The 23,110-nt window shown below is 34.7% G+C and overlaps 1 protein-coding gene across 1 annotated transcript; it reads left to right on the forward strand.

Moving 5' to 3' along the window:
* Positions 1 to 8,846: 8,846 nt before the first annotated feature.
* On the forward strand, positions 8,847 to 11,390 carry LOC116338238 (zinc finger BED domain-containing protein DAYSLEEPER-like). The gene is made up of 5 exons (XM_031763367.1): positions 8,847 to 9,172; positions 9,252 to 9,622; positions 9,700 to 10,320; positions 10,404 to 10,763; positions 10,854 to 11,390. Exons 1-5 carry the CDS (start codon positions 8,847 to 8,849, stop codon positions 11,315 to 11,317), a joined length of 2,142 nt encoding a protein of 713 aa, XP_031619227.1. The 3' UTR covers positions 11,318 to 11,390.
* Positions 11,391 to 23,110: the final 11,720 nt, after the last annotated feature.

Consider the following 23,110-nt stretch of genomic DNA (forward strand, 5'->3'; position numbering starts at 1 on the left):
TTTGTTCACATTCAACATTTCCCTCTTTTATCACATTTCGATCGAGCATTTTTATAATGGATCGTTCGACAAAATGCAGCAGCAGCTGATCAATGCGTCGCACTTTATGCTATTATATTAAATGAAAAATATGGTTCGCTCAATAAAAACTTGGCCGTTTGAAAAGCTCTTTTGTACTTCCTATAATGGCTGTGGGCTGCTAGTAGTTCCTATTTCTAACTGTTAATCTTGTAATTTGGATCATTTTCTTCAATTGCAAATGGCATTCATTGGTCTAATGCACATGCTTTTCAGCACTAGCGTACAACAGATGCGACCACATCTTCATTTATTGGGATGGTAATTCACTTCACTATGAGGAAAAAAATCACTTTAGCTAGCGATAGCATGTTACTGTAAAATATCAATCAGAGCTGGGCACGAACAGTCAACCGATTGAAGTTGACGTTCCAAAAAATTTCCTAAAATCTGAAGAGGTCATTTTCTATTTGGTCTCTCACAAAGGAGCTGCGTAAACTCACGGTCTAAACAGTATTATTTTAGAACCAAAAACTTGTAGTAAATATCAATACATTTTAAATGTAGTACTTCGTGAGACAAGTTCTAAGATAATGCCGTCTGTAGGCAACTCCTTCAAAAATGCATTATTTGATTCGTTGATAATGAGATATATTTCCAGCTCAGGCCAGTCTGATCAGATGAACCGTTATTATACTCTCCTTTACGTTTTAGTGAGCAAAATATGTGACATGTATCGAAACGATCATTTACTGATTAATTTAATTTTAATCATTTTCGTTTTCATTTATATCAGAATTTTTTTGATCAAACAATCATTTTTAGAGCATCATTGAACACAAGCAAAAACCGGCTGTGCCATATTCAATTCGATTTATTAGTTTCTTTCAGCAGCGGCGAATACGTGTTAATTAATCGTTTCACGTCACAAATCTATTAATCCTTTCTAGCGATATAAATTGAAACGTTTCCTCGCAATTCAATTGAGTTCCAATTAATATGTCTCTCAACCTCTCAGCATACACATACGAATTGCGAATGAAAATCCATTTGAGTTGGTCATAAATAAAATTGAAATGTGTGTTATGTGATTTCGGTGGACCAATTTTTTTTTTCTCGTTTAACGTGACAAGAGGTGTAGCAATGTGAATTGTTCGAGATAGAAAAAAAGGCGAAAATTTAGGTGACACCGCGACGCCGATAGGTGTATGTGATGGTTTTTTTCTCTTCTTTCCCGACAACAATTCGTTGTTGTTGATTTTTTTGTGTGCTCCGTTGAATATACGTGATTTGATTTGTTATGTTATTATTCTTTGTGGCTTGTATATCTTTGTTTGCAAATTCTATTCGTACACATAATGTGGTGCAACCCAATAAAACGGTAAAAAAATCCCAACATATCAATTGCGCACACACAGACCCAGAGTGATTTCGCACGATTCATGAATGCTTCCTAATTCTTGTTTGGTTTTGCATTGAATCATTTTCTATGATTGTTGTAATTTTGGATTATGTTAGTAGCCAAATTCGTTACGCGTTGCTCGCGCGCTTGCCTTCCACCGACAAAAAAACAACATCAGATACACACACACAATTCATAGCGCAATACTTTACATTTTACAACTTAATGGTGTCGCACTTAAATAACGACATTTTGCTGGATGTTTTTTTGGCTCTCTTCCATTGTACATTTGCTCGGCGGAATCATGATCGTGCGCACACAAACGCGAGAGAATGAGTATTAAATTTCAATTGAAACCGATTGCACGCGTCTCGGCGGTGCAAATGATTTTCAACTTTTTTCCTTTTCCTCTCTTGCTTCATTTTGGCTTGTTGTCTTAGACAAGTTTGTTGTTGTTGTTTTTTGGTGTTCTTTTGTTTTCGCGTCGAAAATGTAGCTCACGTGTTCGTTTATTTTTCGATTAGTCACTGGTGTGTGCACCTCCACTTCGTAAGATAAAAAGCACTCGTTGTTCTTCAGCTGTTTGTGTGTAATTTCTGTGCAATGATCTTGTTTTGCCATTGCAGATCTTGGTTACCATTGCTAAATACGGTCGATTCGAATTTTTGAGGCATTTTTTAATGCGAACCATTCAATCATAAAAAAAAATTCAGTTAAGCATGTTATGTATCAGTGAAACAATTATAAATCACCAGACGCGCGCTTTCAAGTACTGAGCACACAGAGACAGAGACAGATTTCATTACAAAACGATATGACACGAAAATTTCGAGTGGTCTCTTAATGAATAATGCAATTGAGCTTCGAGGAAAAACGGCTTCAATTCGACTTTCATTTGTTGCTCGCTCCCATTTGCATTTTAACTTCCTGTTAAAAATCAATGCTCGAAAACCAAAAAAAAACTCGAATTGTAATGAATACATATTTTGGCTCTGAAGCAAATCAAATAAACACACAAAAAATATATTAACATACTTTCTTTCCTGTGTCGAAATAGGAGCTGACCATATAAAGGTTAACCGAAACAAATAGACTTGATTTAAATATTCTTTTGATGTCATCGGGGACGCAAACAAAAAAAATGGGTAAATCAGGATGGCGCGACAATCACACATACCATGCATTTGCATATAAAATGCGTTCATTACCTGGTGCTTGACGTCGATATGCTACCTCAACAACAAACCAATTTCAAATCATTTACAATTCATGCAGGCGATTCACATTCGGAACATCATCTCACCGTCTCTCACCGAACCAAACGTGAGAAATGAGACAAACGGCCCTAAACAAATGCTCTATGATGCAATTGAATAAAACCATTTCATATTAGGAGCAGCAACTCAATGGAAAAACACTCAATTCCATGATCACCCGTGTGTGTATGCATTGAAAAGGCTCTCGCTCTTTTTCAATCGAAACAAAAAAAAATAGCATATTCAATTGTGTTTTGCATTTTCATACTGCAGGCAGCCGAACAATAATTTATTTTTCATTCACTGTATCTTTTTTGATGGGCAATTTATCTCAAAAATTGAATCCAATTTGAATGTAACAGACAATGATACCGAATGAAAACCATTTACAGCTGACAAAACCATTCGAATGTGTAAACAAAACACACGAAACAATATGCTCGATGCCAGCATTAGTTTATTCCCATGGCCATTGATGAGCGCGTTTTTGTTCATCACCACCCCTTCATGAAACATATACTATAACTACGACCATTATTTCGAATCGGAACTGTTTCCGAACACAAAAAAGAACGAGAGATTCCTTTCTCAAGAACAATAAATTCACCAGTTTCGCCGTGAATTCGGCCGCTCCCATTTAAAATGCGATGTGAACGAATAAAATTTATAGATAGTTTACACACCAATGCTATATTTAAGGAACCACTGCCAAATAATGTAACTCGACAAAATCTAGTGCTAAATGTGCACCATCATTGGCTAAGAGCATTGAAAATACATCCCCGCACATCAAACGCATAAAAATAAATAGAATCAATATGTGTTTTTAATAAATTCGATTAACAAGTTCACGCGACCTGTATATTCATACTGTGTTTGTGCGCCGACGTTTTTCACACACACATACGCCATTGACAGAGCACTTTCAATTTGAACTCAGCTACTTAATCACCAGAAATTGTTTATTATTATTATTATTTTTTCCACTCGACGTGTGTGTGTGTGTGTGTGTGTGTGTGTATTTCAATAAAAACTATTACGGCCTATACTTGATGTGATGTATCACACCATAATTAATGTGCAGCCGAAAGGACATAAAAGAATGGAAGTGAAAGCAAGCGACTGGCATCGGAAGTAACATTGAAAATAGGGTGAACTACACTCAACCTTTTATACACTGTAACGATTATTTGACTGATGCACACAAAACAAAATACGCAATGTAGCAAACAACCATATAGAGTGTAGACTGGGCCGAGTCGGTAGTCGTTTATTACATGCATACTGCAATCAGTGTCAAACGATGAACAATAGGATTTTTAAAAGAGGAAGCATTTTTTTTCCTCAAGCGTGGGAACCGAATTACACTAATTAAATGTATGCGCAAGGGGATGATGATTATTTCTGGTTTGACATTTATGTTAACAATTTAACCAACTTTGTTTTTTTTTTCGTTCACATGCAGGTCAAATTAATTTTTATTTGAACAAATAAGCGGTTTCAATTTAATTTTAAACGATTTCGACTATTTAACTTCTTGAAACGAGACTATTTACTTGTTTTTAAAAGGAAAAATTTAAAAATAAACAAAATAAACTGAAAACTCTCAAGATGAAGTCAAATATATAAAAAATGAAAAATAAGAAATGCCAAAATTCTCAGCAAGTACTCTCTCTTATTTTTGGTATACATAATTATGAGGGTTTAAATGAGCATTTTCGGTCCTGCTTTTGTGATAAATAAATTTCACATTTTACCAAATTGAAAAAAAGATGACTCAACGCCAACAGATGTTCGGATGAAAATTATGCATAAAACTGCAAAAACGATTCAACGTGCAAACGAGCTTCATTTTCAATGGAAATATTCTGAAAATAAAGACCGTGAAAAAATGAAATAAATAACACACTTTCTAACGGAAAAATAAAGAACCATAAAGAACGACCACCGAACGAATTTATGCACCATTTTTTTTGTTTCGAAAACCATCAGAAAAACGACGGCGGCAGAAGAGCCCCTTATTTGCTTTCGTCACGGTTTCGCATTTCCATAACTTATATGTAAGTTAAATTAATAATGTGGCGACTGGACAGTACACGCGACCATTTTATTACAATAAATAAAACGATGTTTTTCTTGACCCGCATTATCGAAACACTTCACAGCAGACAATATGCGAGTTTGGTTTGATGCACGCATTAATTCAAGTGGTATGATCTGAATGTTATTTCGATTCCAAGTAGGGATTCGTGATTATCTTCAAAAGTTACTCAGAGAGACTTAAGAAGACTTAAAATTTGTTTGGAAAATACCACAAAAAGCATATAGACATCGGAAAAAAAATGTGTTGAGTAAAGTGATTATAAGTGGTTTTTTTACGAAAACTCATCCCAGATTTAATGCGAATATTCGCATTTGATTTTGATGTAATCCTTTTTGGCTGAAAGAAATGCACATGTTTGCCGGAAGGAAGAAAAAACCGTCTGTCTAAATTGAATAATGTTTGATAACATTGTTCCATTGGCATCACGTGGCCTGCGTAATGCGTTCATTTTTATTTGTTTGCACAAAATTTATGGCTATTCAAACGCTGCTCATCACGATAAGAAGTGTATATTCTTTCATGGGTGTTATATTTTATCAACATTTATTCTATCGACTGCTTATCAAAACAAATATTTCAAAATTGTTGTTCGATGTGTTTTCTCAAAACAAACACAGAAATTGTTGTTTGAAAATGTGAACTACAAATGTGGTTTTTTGTGAGTTTTAAACGCAAATTTTCGAGTTTTGTGGCGTTTAAAAGGATTCGAAGAAAAGTAAGATTCTTTTAATTTTAATGCGAGTGAAATAAACCTATCGATTTCACAAGGTCCTTTAACTCCTTCAGGGAATGAATGAAAAATTATTAAAATATCATCAACATTCACACAAATATTAAATTTTGCCTAATAATTCAATTTTATTTCACTGAAGAACAAATCTCATGGGAGTAATGTTTGTGAAAACCGAAAACAATATGCTTTTCACACGTTCACTGGTGAAAAAAAAAAACATATTTAAAAAGTCGGCTAATTTTTATGGATTTAGTTTCATTGTTATTTATTTGAGAACCAACATATAAAAAAATGCATTCGAAATTCAATTGGGATTTGTATTACGCATCAAATGACTCATTTACACAAAGAAATGACGCGTTGATTCTCAAAAATCCGTCAGCCGATGTACAATATATTGCGTCATTGAGTGGAACCCTTCAAAAACTACACACCCGAAAAGGTTCGCTATTATTCACGATAAAAAAAACTATCGTATGTTGAAATGGTGTGTGGTGTGTTGTCTGTGTGTACACATTCAAGTATACGTTTACACCATTTAAGCAATCGGCGAATTAATCGCGTAACGAAAGTTACCCACGATTCATACATAATCGAAACCATGACAAAGCAGCAGCGGGTCCTGCGCACCCAGTACCACCACATCAATGAAAGAACATGTGAATCGGGAGGAAGATTTAAATGGTTGTGCGCCTATACATTCAATTGTATTACAATAGATTTTCAATTTTTGCGTCCGACCCGAGAAAAAAAAACGAACACCAGCGCCGTTATTAGAACGTATGTTATTGTTGAGATCACTTTGTCATTAGCTAAATGGGAAACTGAAATGTGGGTAAATAAATGCACACAAGTCCGAACCGAATGGATGATATTACTTGATATATCATCATCCCACGAGCCTTATTTTCTCACGCCGTTCACTCAACAACAATTGATTGTGTTGTGTGTGTACGGGTTTTTAAAGCCAAACACCGAACCATGCAAACATAAACCTTTTGTCGGGCCAATTGAAACATTACAGATTGAAAACGGCTTGCACCATTCAAGATGAAGTGAACAATATTTTTTGTCTATTTTAAATAGGAAACGCACGATAGCAACTATCTCTGTTATTCTGTTTATTCGTGATGAGTTTTGTCGTCAGTGAAAATGTGATTTGTGCATTGCATGCGTTTGAGCGATACGCATGCACTGTGCATATTGTTCACATCAACTGCCAAATTTAACATTTCGTACATATCAATTCCAGTTGATGGGATGAGGGATGTCAAGTTGAACTGAAATAACGGACTTTTTATGAGAGTCGGATGTACAGCATTTTTTTTTCTCCTCTTTTACCCGTACACTGGTAGAGAGTGGTAGAGAGTGTTTGTGTTGCATATGCTTGTAGATGTAATTGGTTATTTATTCGGTCTACCCACGACATCGTAATTTAAGATGTAATATTTTCTAATTTTAATACTCTGCCAACCTGCATAGACATTGGCGCCAGCAACGCAAATCCATACATCACAATTTACTTCTTTCACCGTACGACGTACAAAATGCAACGAAATGATATATTCAAATATATTTTGCAGACAATAGAATTTGATTTCGATAAATTACTCCGAAAGCGACACACTATTTTCCATATCAAATGAAACATAAACAATTACATTCGCCGAGGAATGAAGTAAATCTATTCAACTTTGGCAATCGTTTTTTTTTTCTTCTCTCAAATTAGAAATGCGGATTAAAGCATCTTTAGAAAAACGTAGGATTCCTTTTCTTTCTCTAATTTGAATGCACGACCACAATAAATCATAACAGAAAAATGATTTTTTTTTTCATTAAATTTCAAAAGCAACGAATTCAAATAATTTTTGTTTAATTCGACCATCGTAAAAGTGTGTCGACTTTTCCCATTTTGGATTCATTTGGAATGGAAAATATATTTTTCGATGCCAAAGATTTAAAACTTTCAATTCGATTTAGTTCCAATTCTAATTGAGTTCAAAACTGATTGTTTTTATTTGATTTGAAATCTCTGCGAATTTTTATGATAAAATTCAACATAATTTTTATTGAATAAATGTGTGGAAAGTAGCATATCTCACAGTGGAGAGAGATATCGAAGAAAATAGAAACCTGTATGACATAATATTGGCAAAGTAGCAGCCGAATGGCACGTGTTTCACCGATAATTTCTTCAAATTGAAATGCCTATTTCTTGCCAGTCGCCTGTCGTTTGTTTCACTGCTCACCGTGTGCCACAAAGAATGAAAAGACAACATGAATGTTCTTTTAATGAAAAGACAACAAATAAAACTGAACTTGAAATGTAATCAAGTGTGACCAAATAAACATAAACGTACAAACGGCTAATATTTTTTTGTGACAGCAAACTGCGCTGAACATTTCGAACAAGAGATTTGACAGTTCACAGTGCCGTAGCAACAGTTCAATTTCGATCGTCATCAGAAGAACATTGTGAAAATTATGGAAGTGAATAATTCGGCAGAAAGTATTCCAAATTCGGATAATATTTATTATTCCGTAGATTACGCACAGGAATCAATTGTGAATTCATTGATTGAAGAAGAAAAGCCGAAAGAAGCCGTTCATTATGGATGCAATCATTGCGATTATATCGCAAATAGAAAAGATCATTTGGTGCGTCATATTCAAACTGTGCACTTGAATGCCAAAAAAACATGTGCATGTGGTGCAATGATATCGCCTGCTGGGTTTGCGCGGCACAAGAATTCTTCTTGTCCACTTAAAGGACTCAATATTGACGGCGTTGCCGATGTTTACAAAGCAAAATTGAATACCGATGTAAGAATCATTACGTTGCATGATGGATCCGTTTATTTGTTGCATGACGAAATAAAAATTGGTGGCCTGAAACTCAAATTGACATTGGAGGCGCATGCAGAATCGAATGAAACAAATCAACTGAATGAACCAGACAACTCATTATCAACGTCAATGTCAAACGCTATCAGCACACAAATCGATTGAATGAAAATTAAATGATCACAACAATGACAGCGACTTGAATGTGTTAATAAACAAAAATCAAAAACAAAAAAAAAAATGTGTTATGTTTGAGTGGTTTGAATTTGAAATTTCAGCGCCGATATCATTGAGGCTTAGGTAAGGTAATTACTGTGTTGAGAGTAACGTTGAGATATATTTTGTTGAGGGCGGGATTGAGGAATGGTATACAAACTTAGTTGAGCATGAGGTTGAGAAAAGATAAAACTGTACTCGTCTAGTAGCATGTGCATTGTGTAGCGTCTATTATTCATATTATAAGCAAATATATATATATTTCTTTTGAAAATGAATTCCGAACTGGATTCGGATGTGCAAGAACCGTTTTCAGATTCTGGTTCTGAATATATACCATCGAGTGAAGGAGAATCGTCAACGTCGTCGTCATCATTGCAAATACTTTCCACATCAACATTCAGTGATAACAACGAAAGTCTTGAAAGTCACTTATCATTTACAGTTGAAAATGGCTTTGTGCTCAAAGACATATTAAAAAAGTCCAGTCATGAAGTTTGGAAGCAATTTGGCGTTTTGTATAAAGTCAATCGACTCATATCCAAGACGAAAGACCGTATATTCTGTAGAAAATGTTTCGATAAAAGCATCATTAAAAGGTGAGTCCTTGAGACAAACTTCATATGCCATAATAATTCAGCTAATGAAATCGTGGAATATGATTTGTTTTACGCATAGCTATGCGAATACAACAAGTGCGACGGTTTTAATACAGCATTTGGCACATGAACATCGAGTGCAGGTTTCATCGGACCGAATCGAAGTAAAACAGCGTAAATTGTCTGAAGTTTTTACTCAAAAGAAAAAAGAGGTGACAAAGGGACAATTGGGAGAAAAATTCATATTTGCTCGCAGGCTATTGGTGTGGTTTTGTCGGGATCTCTTGCCATTTAATGTAGTGAGTAAACCTGGTTTCCTCGACTTTTTCAAGTCTTTAAATCGGAAAGGTGATGATATTCCATCTCGAACCACAATCTCAAATATGGCCCTTGATGACATGTTTTCTATTCTCAAGAAAAAATTGATTAGTAATTTGAAAGAGACACAAGGTATTTTTATGCATTGTCCAAATTGAAACGTCCAATAATAAAATATGTTCTAATGATACTAACGCTTTCTTTATTAGATCACTGTTGTATTTCATTTGATATGTGGACGGATAACTACAGACGCATTTCATATATAACATATACTTGTCACTATATAACTTCTGAATGGAAGCTTCAGAGCCGAGTATTAAAGACGTCGATGTTTGAACATCCACACACATGTAGTAGAATTGCGGAAAATTTTCATTCAATGATTTCGGAATATGCCATAGAACAAAAAGAGATCATAGCTATAACCGATGGAGCTTCGAACGTTATTGGAGCCGTAGATCAAATGGGACTTAAAAGAATCCCATGTATCGCACACAAAATAAACAGATTAATTCAATACGATTTGCTGATAAAAGGTCAAGACATTGATGAAGTAACAGAGGTCATAAGAAAGGTGCGTCGAATTCAAAAGGCTTTGCTGTTTAGCTACGGTGCACTGATAAAAATTGCAAAAGGTGAAAGACAAAGGCAAGTTTTAGAGTTGCTGGAAGAAATAACAAATATCGAAGATGCACTCGATGCCGATGAACGTTTTAGTATCCAAGAATTAACCAGAGGTCCAGTTGGCGTTGATGGTTTAAAAAGCATTAGCAATGTTCGATGGAATTGTATTCATAAAATATGCAGTGCTCACTTTAAAAATGCAGGTAGTTTTTCATTTTATAGAAAAATACTATGATTTGTCACATTGGAATCATATATTTGTTTTATCCCCTGAATTTTTAACCAGATATCGTCAGAAAGTGCCTTGAACAACGTGAAGAATATGACCTAATTTTAACACGTTCAGAAATTAAGTTGCTTGAACGATTAGCTGATGTACTGGATGTCTTCAATACATTCACCAAGTACATACAAGGCAATAGCTATCCAACATTAAATTCACTAATTTTATTCTACGTGGAAATTAAGCAGGGCTTGGAGCAAATTCAACGTCGTAATATTTGTGAAATAATTTCAAAAGTCGTGGACATTCTCCTGAAAAATTTGGACCATCGCTTCGAACTTACGGATTTATGTGTAGCTGCTGCCGTGTTAGACCCATCAACACAACATTTACCTCTCATTGATACGTGGTTAAGTGATAAAGGTACATTTTTCATATATATTGAAAATTCTTTGATGTCTCTGCAAATTTGAAAACATTGAATCCATTTAAAACATTTCCTTTTAAATGCAGAGTTTTCAAGGGAGCAGCTTCTTCAAAGGATAGTCACCGAGTTTAAAATTAAGTTGCCAAATACAAGCGTATCAATCCAATCAGATATACAGCCTCAAATTGATCCAGCGCAACCATCAAACGATGTGCAGAATCGAAATATGACTTTACGTGAAAAACTATTGACACGTCATGTTCCAATTCGTAGCACAGAAAACTCTATTGATTCTGAATTGAATCGCCTTCATGAAGTTCGAGATATCTATAATGATGCATTGGACTTCTGGTTGAAATTTGGTGAACACTATCCAAACCTATCAACGATCGCGAAGGTTTTATTTTCAATACAAGCGACCACTGCAACAGCAGAAAGTTCTTTTTCTTTTGCGGGCAATGTGATTAAAAGTCAACGTGCCACCATCGATCCATTCAAAGTCGAAAAAGTTCTGTTTATACATGATAATTATGATTTACTAACATTGTGATAAAAAAATCATTCAAATCATAGTGTTTGGCGTTTCTATTTGTTTATATCGCGATCAAAATATTTAATTAAAGTACTCCATTTTACTTTTTTACTGGAACAATTTTTATAAAACAACAACAATTTTTGATTAAATTTGAATCGATGGTATCCGAGCGAAGAATTTTTTGGTTTATTTCAATATTTCTTGATAAATAAATTTCCTTTTTATTGCAATTTTGAGTAAGTAGCTACCTGCTTACTCACCCACGAGTCAACTTGAAGTGAGTAGTAAGCAAAACAGTTGTCTGCTCGAGTAAGCAACCAAACGAAAGGTTGCTTCCACCCCCGCCGTGTGGGCATAAAAGCGATGGCCATCTCTCTTCTTTTTTTTTGCTGCATTGCATTGAAATGCGATAAACTGAACGCATTTGATTTGCTTGGCTGGTTGAGAAAAGAAGTAATCAGTCGGAATCGAAACAAGTAACGAGGTAAAATAAGAGATAGAGTCGAATGTGGAATGAATCTCGATGTTGGATACATGTCATCAGACGGCATCGGGTCACACAACATGTGCGATCGAGTCAGTTTCGCAACATTTTCGCCTGCTTAACACAGTCTCTTTCTTTTCGACAAACAGCAAGATAGAAGGAGGCAGAGAGAGATAGAGAGAGAGAAACAAGAGTCAGAAGTCTATATGCTGATAGAGTTTATTAGTGAAATTCGCTATTTCTTCGAGGTAACCAGAGATAAGTAGATCTTAATTTTCTTGGTTATGCGAGATTTCAAAGCGTGTTTGTTTATGAACTTTTGTACGTTTTCCTCCTTTGCGCCGTGGTTTTAAATTCAATTTAAACCTGTGGATGCATTGTAATACTTGTTTGTATATTTCATTCGATTTGTTACGTTTGTTCGACTTCACTGCGCGCACATTTGTTTTTCTTTCTTCAATTGTAACAATTCCACTTGTGAATTTTGCCAGCAAACAAAACATGTGATTATCGATAGGCGATGATCGGTGCGATTTCTGTTCGTTACGTTGTTATTGTTGCTGTTGTTGTTGTTTTGTTCGACGCGCTTATGAGTACACTATGTGTGTGCGCTTCAAATGTATTTATGCTTAATTTGATATCTGATTAATATCTGTGGGTGGCCGGCCAATTTAAATTTTATTCACTGTGGTATTGCATTTAATTCGTTCTCGATTCACACAGATCCAGTTTTCTGTTTGTTTATGTTTTTATGTCGTTTTTCAGTCACTCAATTTCTTTTGATTCGGTCACCTTTTTCTATCTTTTCCTCTCTCGCTCTCTTTTATTTGCTTTCCTGGTGGATTTTCTTGTCGCTTTTCCATGTTTGCTATTTGATTTTTCTCTTTCTGCATATTTGCTGCTTGATTGCTTCGCATAAAGTTTCTTACAGTACATTTGTCGTGATGCATTGGCACCAAAGAGTTAAATCGAAATTACGTTGTCAATTAATCATTATATGCGCCCGTTCTTGCACATGTGCACGCCCGCCATGTGTGTGTGTGTGTTGCAATTCCTCGCAATTACTATTCAATTCATTTTAATTGATTGAAAACGTTTGTGATTTTGTTATTCCATCACTTGAAGCAATTCTCTTCGCTCAATTCAAATTGACAGCCACCAGATAATAAACCATTTAATTGATTGCAATTGTTTACCCTATCGTGCAAATAGTTTATTTCTCAATCTGGTTTCTTTTTATAGATTTTCCTGGGTGGTTTTTCAAAATCAGCATTGCATTGAACGAATGAAATGAAGATAAACGACAATGCAAACGAAAACTCATCGCTTTTAATTGATATTCCAAAGCCTCTTAATGGGCCTATAAAATTGATTGATCTAGTGAAATGAATGCTCAATCTTTGTTGTTTGTTAACAAATGTGATTAAAGAGAATTATTCAGGTAATTTCAAATAATCAATCTTTCAAAATCGTTGAGCAGTGGGTCATCGTTATTTTGATGAAAGAACATCTACAGTTCTTTTGCATCTTTTCTTCGTTGGCCGAAATAATTCAGGTCATTTCAAAGAATTTATTTCAGAAAGTTCAATTATCGATATCTCTTCGTCGATTTCTATTTGAAAAGATGTGATTTTAACTCGCTCCTTTAAAAAGAGAAAAAAAAAATACTTGGTATTGTTATGAAATTGAAGAGAAAAAACGATCATGCGGGTCATGGATTTTGTGGAAAACACGATTTTCATATTTGTGCAGAAGAGGTTACATCACCGAAAAAAAAATTGAAAATAGTAATAGATTTTGTTGTTTAGCAATTGTAGACAATTGTTAACGGATATCATCATCACTTCACCCGTCATTATGTGATGAACCAAACCAAATATGAGCATTGTTTTCAATTTGCACGGCATCAATAAGAAAGAAGACGAAGAAAAATGGCGAACAAATCATTTAGTTCATAAATCACTGCGTAAATTGTGTACGATTTGTTATTTATTATCTAATGGTGTAATGCATGTATCACGTAAAGAATTTCAATACATACCGGTAAATATTAGAAGAAATGTTGTTTAACCAGAAGCAAGAAATGGATCCATTTGATTGAGATCAACGAGTTTGTGAGAGGAAATTGAGAAAACGAAAATTAAATGTATGAACAAACATAGTTATAACTGCAAAAAAAAGAGTAAAGGTTGCCCGGGGTGATTTGTTTGAAAACAAAAAAAAAATAACAATACACACATATGTATATAGCGGATCTGATTCAACTGGGTAACATCAATAATATGTCAAAACAACTTAACGCCGTGGCGGTTGCCGTTTTTGTTAGATTTCATCGAGTCTGTGTGTCGATCGGTCAGATGGCGACGCGAAAGTAAGTACGACGAAAAACCGTTTTACAAATCACCTTCACTTTTTTCGTGGTAATTCAAAACGACTCTTTTTTTTAAAACTCTCTGCTGTGTATTGTGTAGTATTGAACGTGCGCGATATGTGCGACTGTTTGTAACGATGCTGTGCTATTTGTGTTTCTCTCTCTCTGACGTTTCTTTTCTATGAATATCGATGTTTGTCTATGAGCGCGCACAAAAACAGCATGAGCCAAAAACCGTCGTAAAAATCGTCGACGTTGAAACAAGTCAAGTATATTAAATATAACCTAAAATACGTGCTCGTTTCGCTTATGCGAACCCGCTACGTGTAGTTTATATTCTGCACTTCAATATTATTTATTGTGATTTTCAATCGTCTTTTCAAATTTATTATATTATGAAATATGATATTGAAGTGAAAACTAGACGAAACGAACAAAAAAAAAATTGGTCTAATGAAAATAATTGCAACGATTTCGTTTGCAGCTTCCAGACATCGATGTTACCAATCCAGCAGCGAAAGATTTCGAGACAGACGAAAAGAGCTCTCAAATTGAAAGAGAAAGAGAGAGAAAGAGAAATTAGGTAGTCAAAGAAAATGGAGGAATGTAACGGTTATTGAAGTCAGCTGTGTGTAGTGAGCGCGCGCGCACACACCGAATGTATATTAGGTCGAATACATTGTTGTGGTTCAAAGATGTAATGCAAACACAGAGATTTAATGTTCATATTTTTCGATTATTTCACTTTATAATATAAATCATTTTTTGGAGATTACCAAAGTGAAAGAGAAGAATTGACTGACTATTACATGGTAAATTCATTCGTTCGCCTCCTTACGGATGAAACCAGCTGCTATGCATTTATTATAAGTGATTATATGAGCCAAAGGCTCTCTATTTACATCTTAGATTTGGCGCCAAATTACCAGGCAATATTCAATGAACGAGAAATATCATGTGACACAAAGAGTAATGAGGGATTTGAATAGTTGTTGCTTTTTTTAAACTTACAAAACGCTTCAAAATTATACACTTCTACACTTTTGGCGTAAGAGGTAGAGTGATATCCGTGTTGACTGAAGTGTTCCGGATGTATTGTTGAATCTGTGCTAATTCATGCGCCCATTAAACGTATTTCGTTTACGAGCAAACAATAAACTCGTAAAATGTGCTTTTACGACATGTAATTTGGGTAAGTCAACCTATATATTTGCATTTAAGTTGTTCTGGTTGAACAATGAAATGAAATGATTTAACGATTTCCTGTTTTCCAGCGCAACTGATCTTTCTCTTGTTGTAAAAACGAAAAATTTCTTCTTGCATAGTTTCATGGTGTGATCATTTCGATTGTAAGGAAAGAAAAATATTTTTCAAATCATCAGGTGCGTGAGCAATAATCTTTTTTTTTGTGTAAGAGACAGAAATCGGTTCTTTTTTCCGTCCAACATTCGAAAGAAAACGTATAATTTTTTCTTTTTCTTCAACCATTTTACTAATTGTGATTAATTTTTAACAGCAAAGTCGTAAAATGTCGCCGGCCATTCGGTGAAGTTTAACGAGCGTATTAATGCACTAACTTTCAATTTTTATGATTGCTAATAAAACGACATTTTCTCAAAGTGAAAATTCCGACGATGACGACGACCGATGACGTGCTGGTGAATTACATTAAACAGCTTATCAATTAGAATTCATATGTTCACATGTATGATATGCAATCAATTTAAATCTATGGATGTGAACATTACAAAGGGAAATTCCAATGGGCATTTATTGATAAATTCTTGTTGGAATTGTCACATTTATTTGGGCATTTATATTTAATGAATGAAATTTATGACCGTGGATTATGATGCATATTAGAACATAAAATAAGCCATCAAATTGATAAACATTTGCTTTGTACGAGGCATCGGTCGATGTCTCCGTTGCCGCCGCCGATGAGCCGAGTTTGTTATATTCAAATTCCGCACTGTATATTGCAACGCACTCTATGCATATATGTGTTAATATGCTAATGCAATGTGTATGTTGTCATTCGAATTTCAATGTACATTCAATAATCGGGCTCGAAATGGCCAGATTAAATTCATCAACAAATTTATGGTCAACAGCGATGCTGTAGGTCAAAGAACGAACCACATAAATATCAATCGAACTTGTTTTTTTCTTCATTCTCTCATTTGAAATTTATTTCGTTGACTTCTTAAACCTGTCTTTCTCTTCCCATTAGTACGCATTACAATCACACGCAATCGAATTCTTTGGTGTTTTTGTAGGCTTTTTTTTTTAACGATAACAATGCGTGTGTGCGGTCAGAGAAACAAAAATCATTGATACACTTGTACTTTTATGGAGCTTCAGGAATCGTATTTCTCGGCACAACACTTTTATTACAAGGTGAGCTGTTTTTCTCTGATATATTTAATTGATTAATTGGTATATTTCGACTTTCCAATTTTGGTTTGATTTTTTATTTACACACGCATACACCATGCTCACATTCTTGGGCAGTCAATAAAATATTTTTAATGCATCAATCCAAACACCAATTTTACCACTCAGAACGAAGAAGAGTGAAAGAATTTTACGGTCGATACGGTTGAATACATGTCTTTCATTTCACTTGTTTGATATGTTAAAACAGTTCCAAAACAAGTGCTATCATTACCATAAAACACAGTGGTGGGTTTCGTTCCTCAAACGGATCAAATGAAACCATTCAAATCGATAACCTTGTACGAATCGATTTCATTCGATTGTTTTACTTTAAATAGAAGAAATTGGTCATATGACCGAAGATTTGTGTTACAAACATCCATCGAGCGAAGATAAATGTTAAACATTAAATCCTCCAGAAATGAAGAACAGCCCATTTAAAATTTATTACTGTGGTTGGTCGGAATGAAGCGATTTTATAATAATTGAAAAAAATAAACATTTTTTGCATGTCAATGAATACGATTTTGAAATGTGAAATAGAATCACACCATTTATAAATTTATTTTCTAAATCATCGACTTCCAAAAATAACAGCTCATCAATTTTGTTAACACTTCTTCTGAATTTTATGTTCAATTTTTTGATCCAAATTTAGTTATATTTGAAGGAGTTCTGTTTATGACACCAATCTTTTTTTTTTACAAAAAGAGCGAAAGATGTCTCAAATTATTTCAAATCATTGATTTGTCCAACTTTTCGAAATACGTTCAAGAGAGACATAATGCGAAAAAAAAGTGTGTAAAATTATGGTCAATAATTTGTAATTGAAAGCACGTTTCGATTTAGATTGTGCGAGACACATGGTAATGTAAAGTTTTTTTTTCTTTTGAATTGCGTACAATCAAACAAATAAATCAGATGGCAATAAATCAAAGTAGTCAAATTATTTATACATGTAAAATGTCAAAACTGTTAAGATATATTGCTCATATTCCGATACAATTAAAATTTCGCTCAACCGAATGCAGATTATTCATTATTCTACATGCTCAAGTTGTGTATTAAACGACCATTGGCATGAAGTGGCCGTTGTTGGTGCTGCTGTTGCTGTTGCTGTTGACGTTGTACAAATTCTCCAGTCCAAATGTGTGAGCTCGAGTTATTGGCGCTGTACCGTGATCTATATGTAGCAAACCAAATTTTTTTTGCATAAATGAATAATAATTTTTCCGTACATACATAAATGCATAATAATTCTTTTGCGCACTCTTTGGCCATTTTGTGTGATTGCATTTTGATAGATGCAAATCAATTTAGAAATTACGTTGTTTTCTTCGATCGATTCGTAAATAGCTCGATGTTTGGTTAACGAGACACACAATCAGCATGTGATTTTCACGCGTTCACGTGTGCTCTCTTGATATATCAAACACTTCAGGATAAAATTGCGATAATTTGCATGCGGTTTTTATTCGAAGCCAGAACATTTTCACATACGCAAACAGCTTTATAGCTCGTGCCATGCTTGTAAATATTTTTTTTATGCCAACACCGACTCAAATGTTCTGGCCCCTATGACATGTTATCTTGATAAAGTGTGAGCTGTGTGTATGTGTTTGTTTTTTTTTTCTAATTAAACTGACAAATAGCTTGGACTGTGTGAATAATAATTTGTTTTCCACACAAAACAGACATACAAATATAGGGATTTCGTTCATGTAAAGTGTTGCAGATGGCTTATTGCAAATCTCAATGAAATATCGTTTCCGCAATAGTTTGCATTGTCATTTGCATAGGTTGCTTGCGCATAGAATTTAAGTTGTGATAAAAGTCGGAACCGGTTCACTTGACGTTTACGAATCGCACATCGTCTATGAATCGTGCTATTATTATTATTTTTCACGTGTTGAAACGCAACACAACAGAGATTTGCTGCATATTATTTATGACGATGTGTATTGGGTAACTTGTCTTTTTGGTTTGATTTAGAATTACGGATATGTAACACTAGTGCTTAATCGTTAGATCGTCCATTTAAATGTAAATTAGATTGGTTACCGCACATCTTCTTCCTTAATCTTTCGTTCGATGCCAATTTTCTTATTTGCCACAAATTGCAAACGCCAATATTCGGTTAGCATATATACGAATATAACAAAATGTAATTGATTTTCATTTTATAATTTATAGACTCGTTTTATGGTCTTGTATGCTGAAGAGAGAAAGAGCAAAAAAATCGTACCCAACAAATGACAGAAATCCATTGCAAGTGGAAATTATTCGATCGTATAACTGTAGTAAAAAGCCGGTTCATTTCATTGCTCCAGAATTATTAGTCATTGCCAACTTGGGAAGAGAGAGAGAGAGAGAGAGAGAGAGAGAGAGAGAGAGAAAAATGGCAAAAATTAATAGAAGACAAAAAAGTCATAAAGTTGTTTGAATCACACTTCATTTCTCATTCGAACGTGCGCAACAAAATTGAACACAGTTGTGTTTACAGCATGCAAGAGCAAAATATTCATTGCTTTCGCGTGATAAAGACCATTTCCTTTTATTTTTGTAAAATGTATCCAATTATTGGTTATCAAAATGTTGTGTCAAATTAATTTCAAACAATGCAAATACATTGGATTTCGGCATTTTATTAATATCCAAAACTCGAACTGAATATTGAACGATAACATGCGATTTTTGTGAGTTTCGATCATGTATTGAGACTTGATATGTTTTATAGAGTTATTGGCTCCACAAATTCGCCAATATTTCGGTAAATATTCAAAATAATTCTTTCGAAGCATTTTAAATTGCCATCACGTTGACTGTCTACACAACGTATACAGCTGAACTTAAAGCTAAAACATGCGTGTTAATCGAATAATTACATTAATTCCATTTTGTTTGACTTGTTTATTAGTCTGGAGCTATGTCCGATATGTAAAAGAAATCTTAAATATACATTAAAACACAATCTATACGCTGCATGGAATAAATTCACAGTGCAAAAAAGAACACACCACCACCGCCGAAAAACAATTAACAACAAACTCGACTGGACAGGCTGAACAATGACAACATACAACACTATGACTAGCGAGAAAAGAAAAGACTCATGAAAACACATTAACACTTGCATATAATTCTTTCCGAGAGTATGGTTATTCTGTAGTTCGACCAAACTACATACTAGAGTCTTGTAATTACAACATGTAATTGCAACTGATAAAATAAAAGTGCTGGTTTTTTTATTTTTATTATTGCATTCTCCTGTAAGCACCTTTTTGAAGCTTGTAAGTCTTGCAGTCATGAGTCAGCTTACTTCTCATACACTATCGTTGCCGCGGTGCATGGAAAAAAGGATAGAGATAAAATACTTTCTTCTAAGAATGGATTTTCTCACTATTTACATAAAAAAAAAATTGCATGATATTGTGAGTTGAAATGACTCATTATTTATTGTTTATTATGATTGGGAGGGAATAAAAGAAATACTATCATCCATCAGAAATGAGTGAATTGCTTGTTGTTTGCTCCAAATGTGTCACTATCGATCAATATTACGTCTCATTGCACAAGACTCTTCACATCACCAACGTTAAACGTCTGCTCTGAGTGTTCAAGAGAGATAGACAGAGACTGAGTGAAGAGACAGACGGTGTCAGTGCATCAGCATTTGTGGCAGCAACATTGTAAACAAAGATGTTTGATTTGGAGTTGAGCGAGAGCCAAGTTTTCACTGTTTTCGCCTTTGGATTCATAAATATTTATAAAATTAGCCGTTGTTTGACTGAATGGAAAGACAACTTGTACTTTAACTCGCAAATCGAAACAAATTAAGTTTAATTGGATTTTGTAGTAGTTCCAGTCCAACTACACTAGTTGAGTGAATGCATCAAAAAGAAAGACAGAGGAAAAAAAACTGCCAAGCAAAAGCGATTGATTGAACTTCGGATTGATTGAATTTTAATCAGTTTCGAATTTGAAATCACACAGACATTCTTGGTGCCTTCAATTTTATTGGCTGGATTAGATTTGCCTTTTCAATTATAATTCAATCAGATTTGATATTCGTCCCGGTGTTTTGTGGTAGAAGAGCTTATTCAGGCTAGTTCAAAATGTGCGTACCATGCCTTTTTTTGCTTGCATCCACAAGGCAAAACTGATTATTATGTAGTCGCGTCAATGTTGCACAGCCAAGACTAAGATGTAGAAGATGAAGAGAAGTACAAAAAAAAAAACAGTGCATTGCCTGGAACGCATTTTTTCCGTGGGAAAATGAAAACAAGTGCATCAATCAAGTCAAGATTTACACGTTCAGCATACTTGTGAAGATTGCAACAGCTGAATAATTGCCGCTGTTTTTTTCTTCTTCTGCATCTCCTCTGTGCGAACACAAGCGGTGTGTATGTTTTTTTTTCGCGTTGGAAGTGCACGACCGTTTTGATCAACAGACAAATCTTGATGAACGTGAAAAAATGCGCACACACATACACATTAAAACTTCTGTTGTCTTGGTTTTAGTGAAACAAAGAGCCATATAGATAGAAAGAGAAGTGAACACCATATCTCAGGTACTCACCAACAACAATTGGTAATTCACTTGGAACGTCGTCGCTTTGATCTGAAAACAAAATGCGCGTGCAAAATTAACTGGCAACCGTAAATGGATGCACTATGAATGTTGCGAACCGTGTTTATTTGCAGGTGCATTACAGCCAGTCTGAGACTGAATTTCTGCGTTTGGCTATTAAATCAACTACACGAATTCAATGAATCACAATTGAAAGTTATTATCGTGCGACTAGTCAGACTTAAGAGTACCACGGCGCACCGTGTCGACGACGATGTGTTTCTTTCCTTTTTTTCAAATCTGAAATTGCGAATATTGGTATTTTATTATATGTTCGTTTCTTGAGCTATCCATCGGCACGTAAATAGAAAATAAAAGAAAGAAATTAAAATGTTTCCATCGACTGATAATGAATCATATATTGCAGAGAGATGAAAGCCACACAAGGTAATGGTATGGCATGACCGTAAATGCAACAATAACAAAATACATTGGCGCACTGGCCATTGCACGTCTCACCCGTTCACTTTGATAATTGAAAAATAAAACACAAGGAACATTTTTATAACTTGATTTCATATTATATTTTCTTTTAATTATTAACTGGAACGGTATCCAGTGTATGAATGCTGCAAGTTTGCCATAGATGATCGATCGAAATAGTGTAATTACATAAATGGAAAGTAAAGAACGCGAACCTTATTTCAGAATGTGAGCAAATCACTGTTTTATTTTTACACTGTGTTCTTTTATTTTTTCACTGTTTGTTGTTGTTGTGAAAAACTATGTAGCCGTATCGGCCGAACATGGGAAGACCACGCGATCGAAATGCGAAATGTGCGAAGAAAGCACAAACGAAATTGTCAAAGTATTTAATGCGATTAAAAGGCAAGCCGCTGTCAAAACGACGCGTAAAAACTGGCGGCGCTTCTGATGATGATTCTTTAAATGAAAACATCATAAACAACGATGATCGCACAAGAGAAAAAAAAGGATCGGAATCAAAAGCGCTCGAAGCGCCGACAAGTACAATCGATTGGCCATTCATTGCCAATGCAAGAGCTCACACGCACATCGCTTGATATGTTTCCGTTCACATTTGACAAAGAATAAATCAAAGCAAAATGAATAAATTGCCATTCACAAGTCGATCGAGCGGCTTTCAAATGGTCATTCAATATAAATCAAATTCAACGAATCGCTCGTTGAATGATTCAAAAGAATGAAAATAAGAAAACAAAGTACAGATTGATGGCATTGATATTTGGTGCAAAAAAATTTCAATTTAATTCAACTTTTCTGCCGAAAATACGTTTTTACGCATTCGTGTTAAAATGGAGAATGACATATGTATTTCGAAGCGATGGACGCAAGATTCACCTGATTCAAGAAAATCATGCTTCTGAACTGGTTATATACAAAGTAAAATCTTCATCAAAGTCCGGTAGAAATGTGTGTCGGAAGAAATGTGATAATATCCGATTGGAAATGATTATATAAAAATTGTATTGGATTGGAAATGATTATGGCCAGTCGCATACTGGATAAAAAGTTAGTTACATCATGATTTCAGTTTTTACTAGACATGCGACCACATTTTTGTTTTCTTTTCAATTTTTGTTGTTCAGTGTGCTCCACCAATTCGGTGTTTTTTTTTTCTCTTTTTCCAAGTTGAGCGTGTAGATTTTGTCGATGTACACAGTTGAAAACATGATGTAGTCTGGATGCTAACAAGCAAAACAACAACCGTTTGGTATTTTGTGGTTGTGCTTGCATTCGGACCAGAAAGAAAAAAAAATATATAAATCCAATGAGGCTCAATTACGCGATATTTTTCCATTAATCATGTGTGTTAGTTACAAATCAAGCCATTCAAAATACACCTTAATTTAAGCGTTTTTGGCAGATCTTTCACGATCGATTTTACAAAGTTCGACTGTATGG

This window comes from Contarinia nasturtii, unplaced genomic scaffold, assembly GCF_009176525.2.
Source record: "Contarinia nasturtii isolate CC-2019 unplaced genomic scaffold, AAFC_CNas_1.1 Cnas_scaffold_350, whole genome shotgun sequence".
Taxonomy (NCBI): domain Eukaryota; kingdom Metazoa; phylum Arthropoda; class Insecta; order Diptera; family Cecidomyiidae; genus Contarinia; species Contarinia nasturtii.

What these genes read in the sequence shown, in the direction of transcription:
- LOC116338238 (XM_031763367.1), top strand. Translation starts at nt 8,847, where the DNA reads ATGAATTCCGAACTGGATTCGGATGTGCAAGAACCGTTTTCAGATTCT. An exon ending in GATAAAAGCATCATTAAAAG is followed by an intron (nt 9,173 to 9,251) that starts GTGAGTCCTTGA and finishes TTTTACGCATAG; the next exon opens with CTATGCGAATACAACAAGTG. An exon ending in TGCTCACTTTAAAAATGCAG is followed by an intron (nt 10,321 to 10,403) that starts GTAGTTTTTCAT and finishes ATTTTTAACCAG; the next exon opens with ATATCGTCAGAAAGTGCCTT.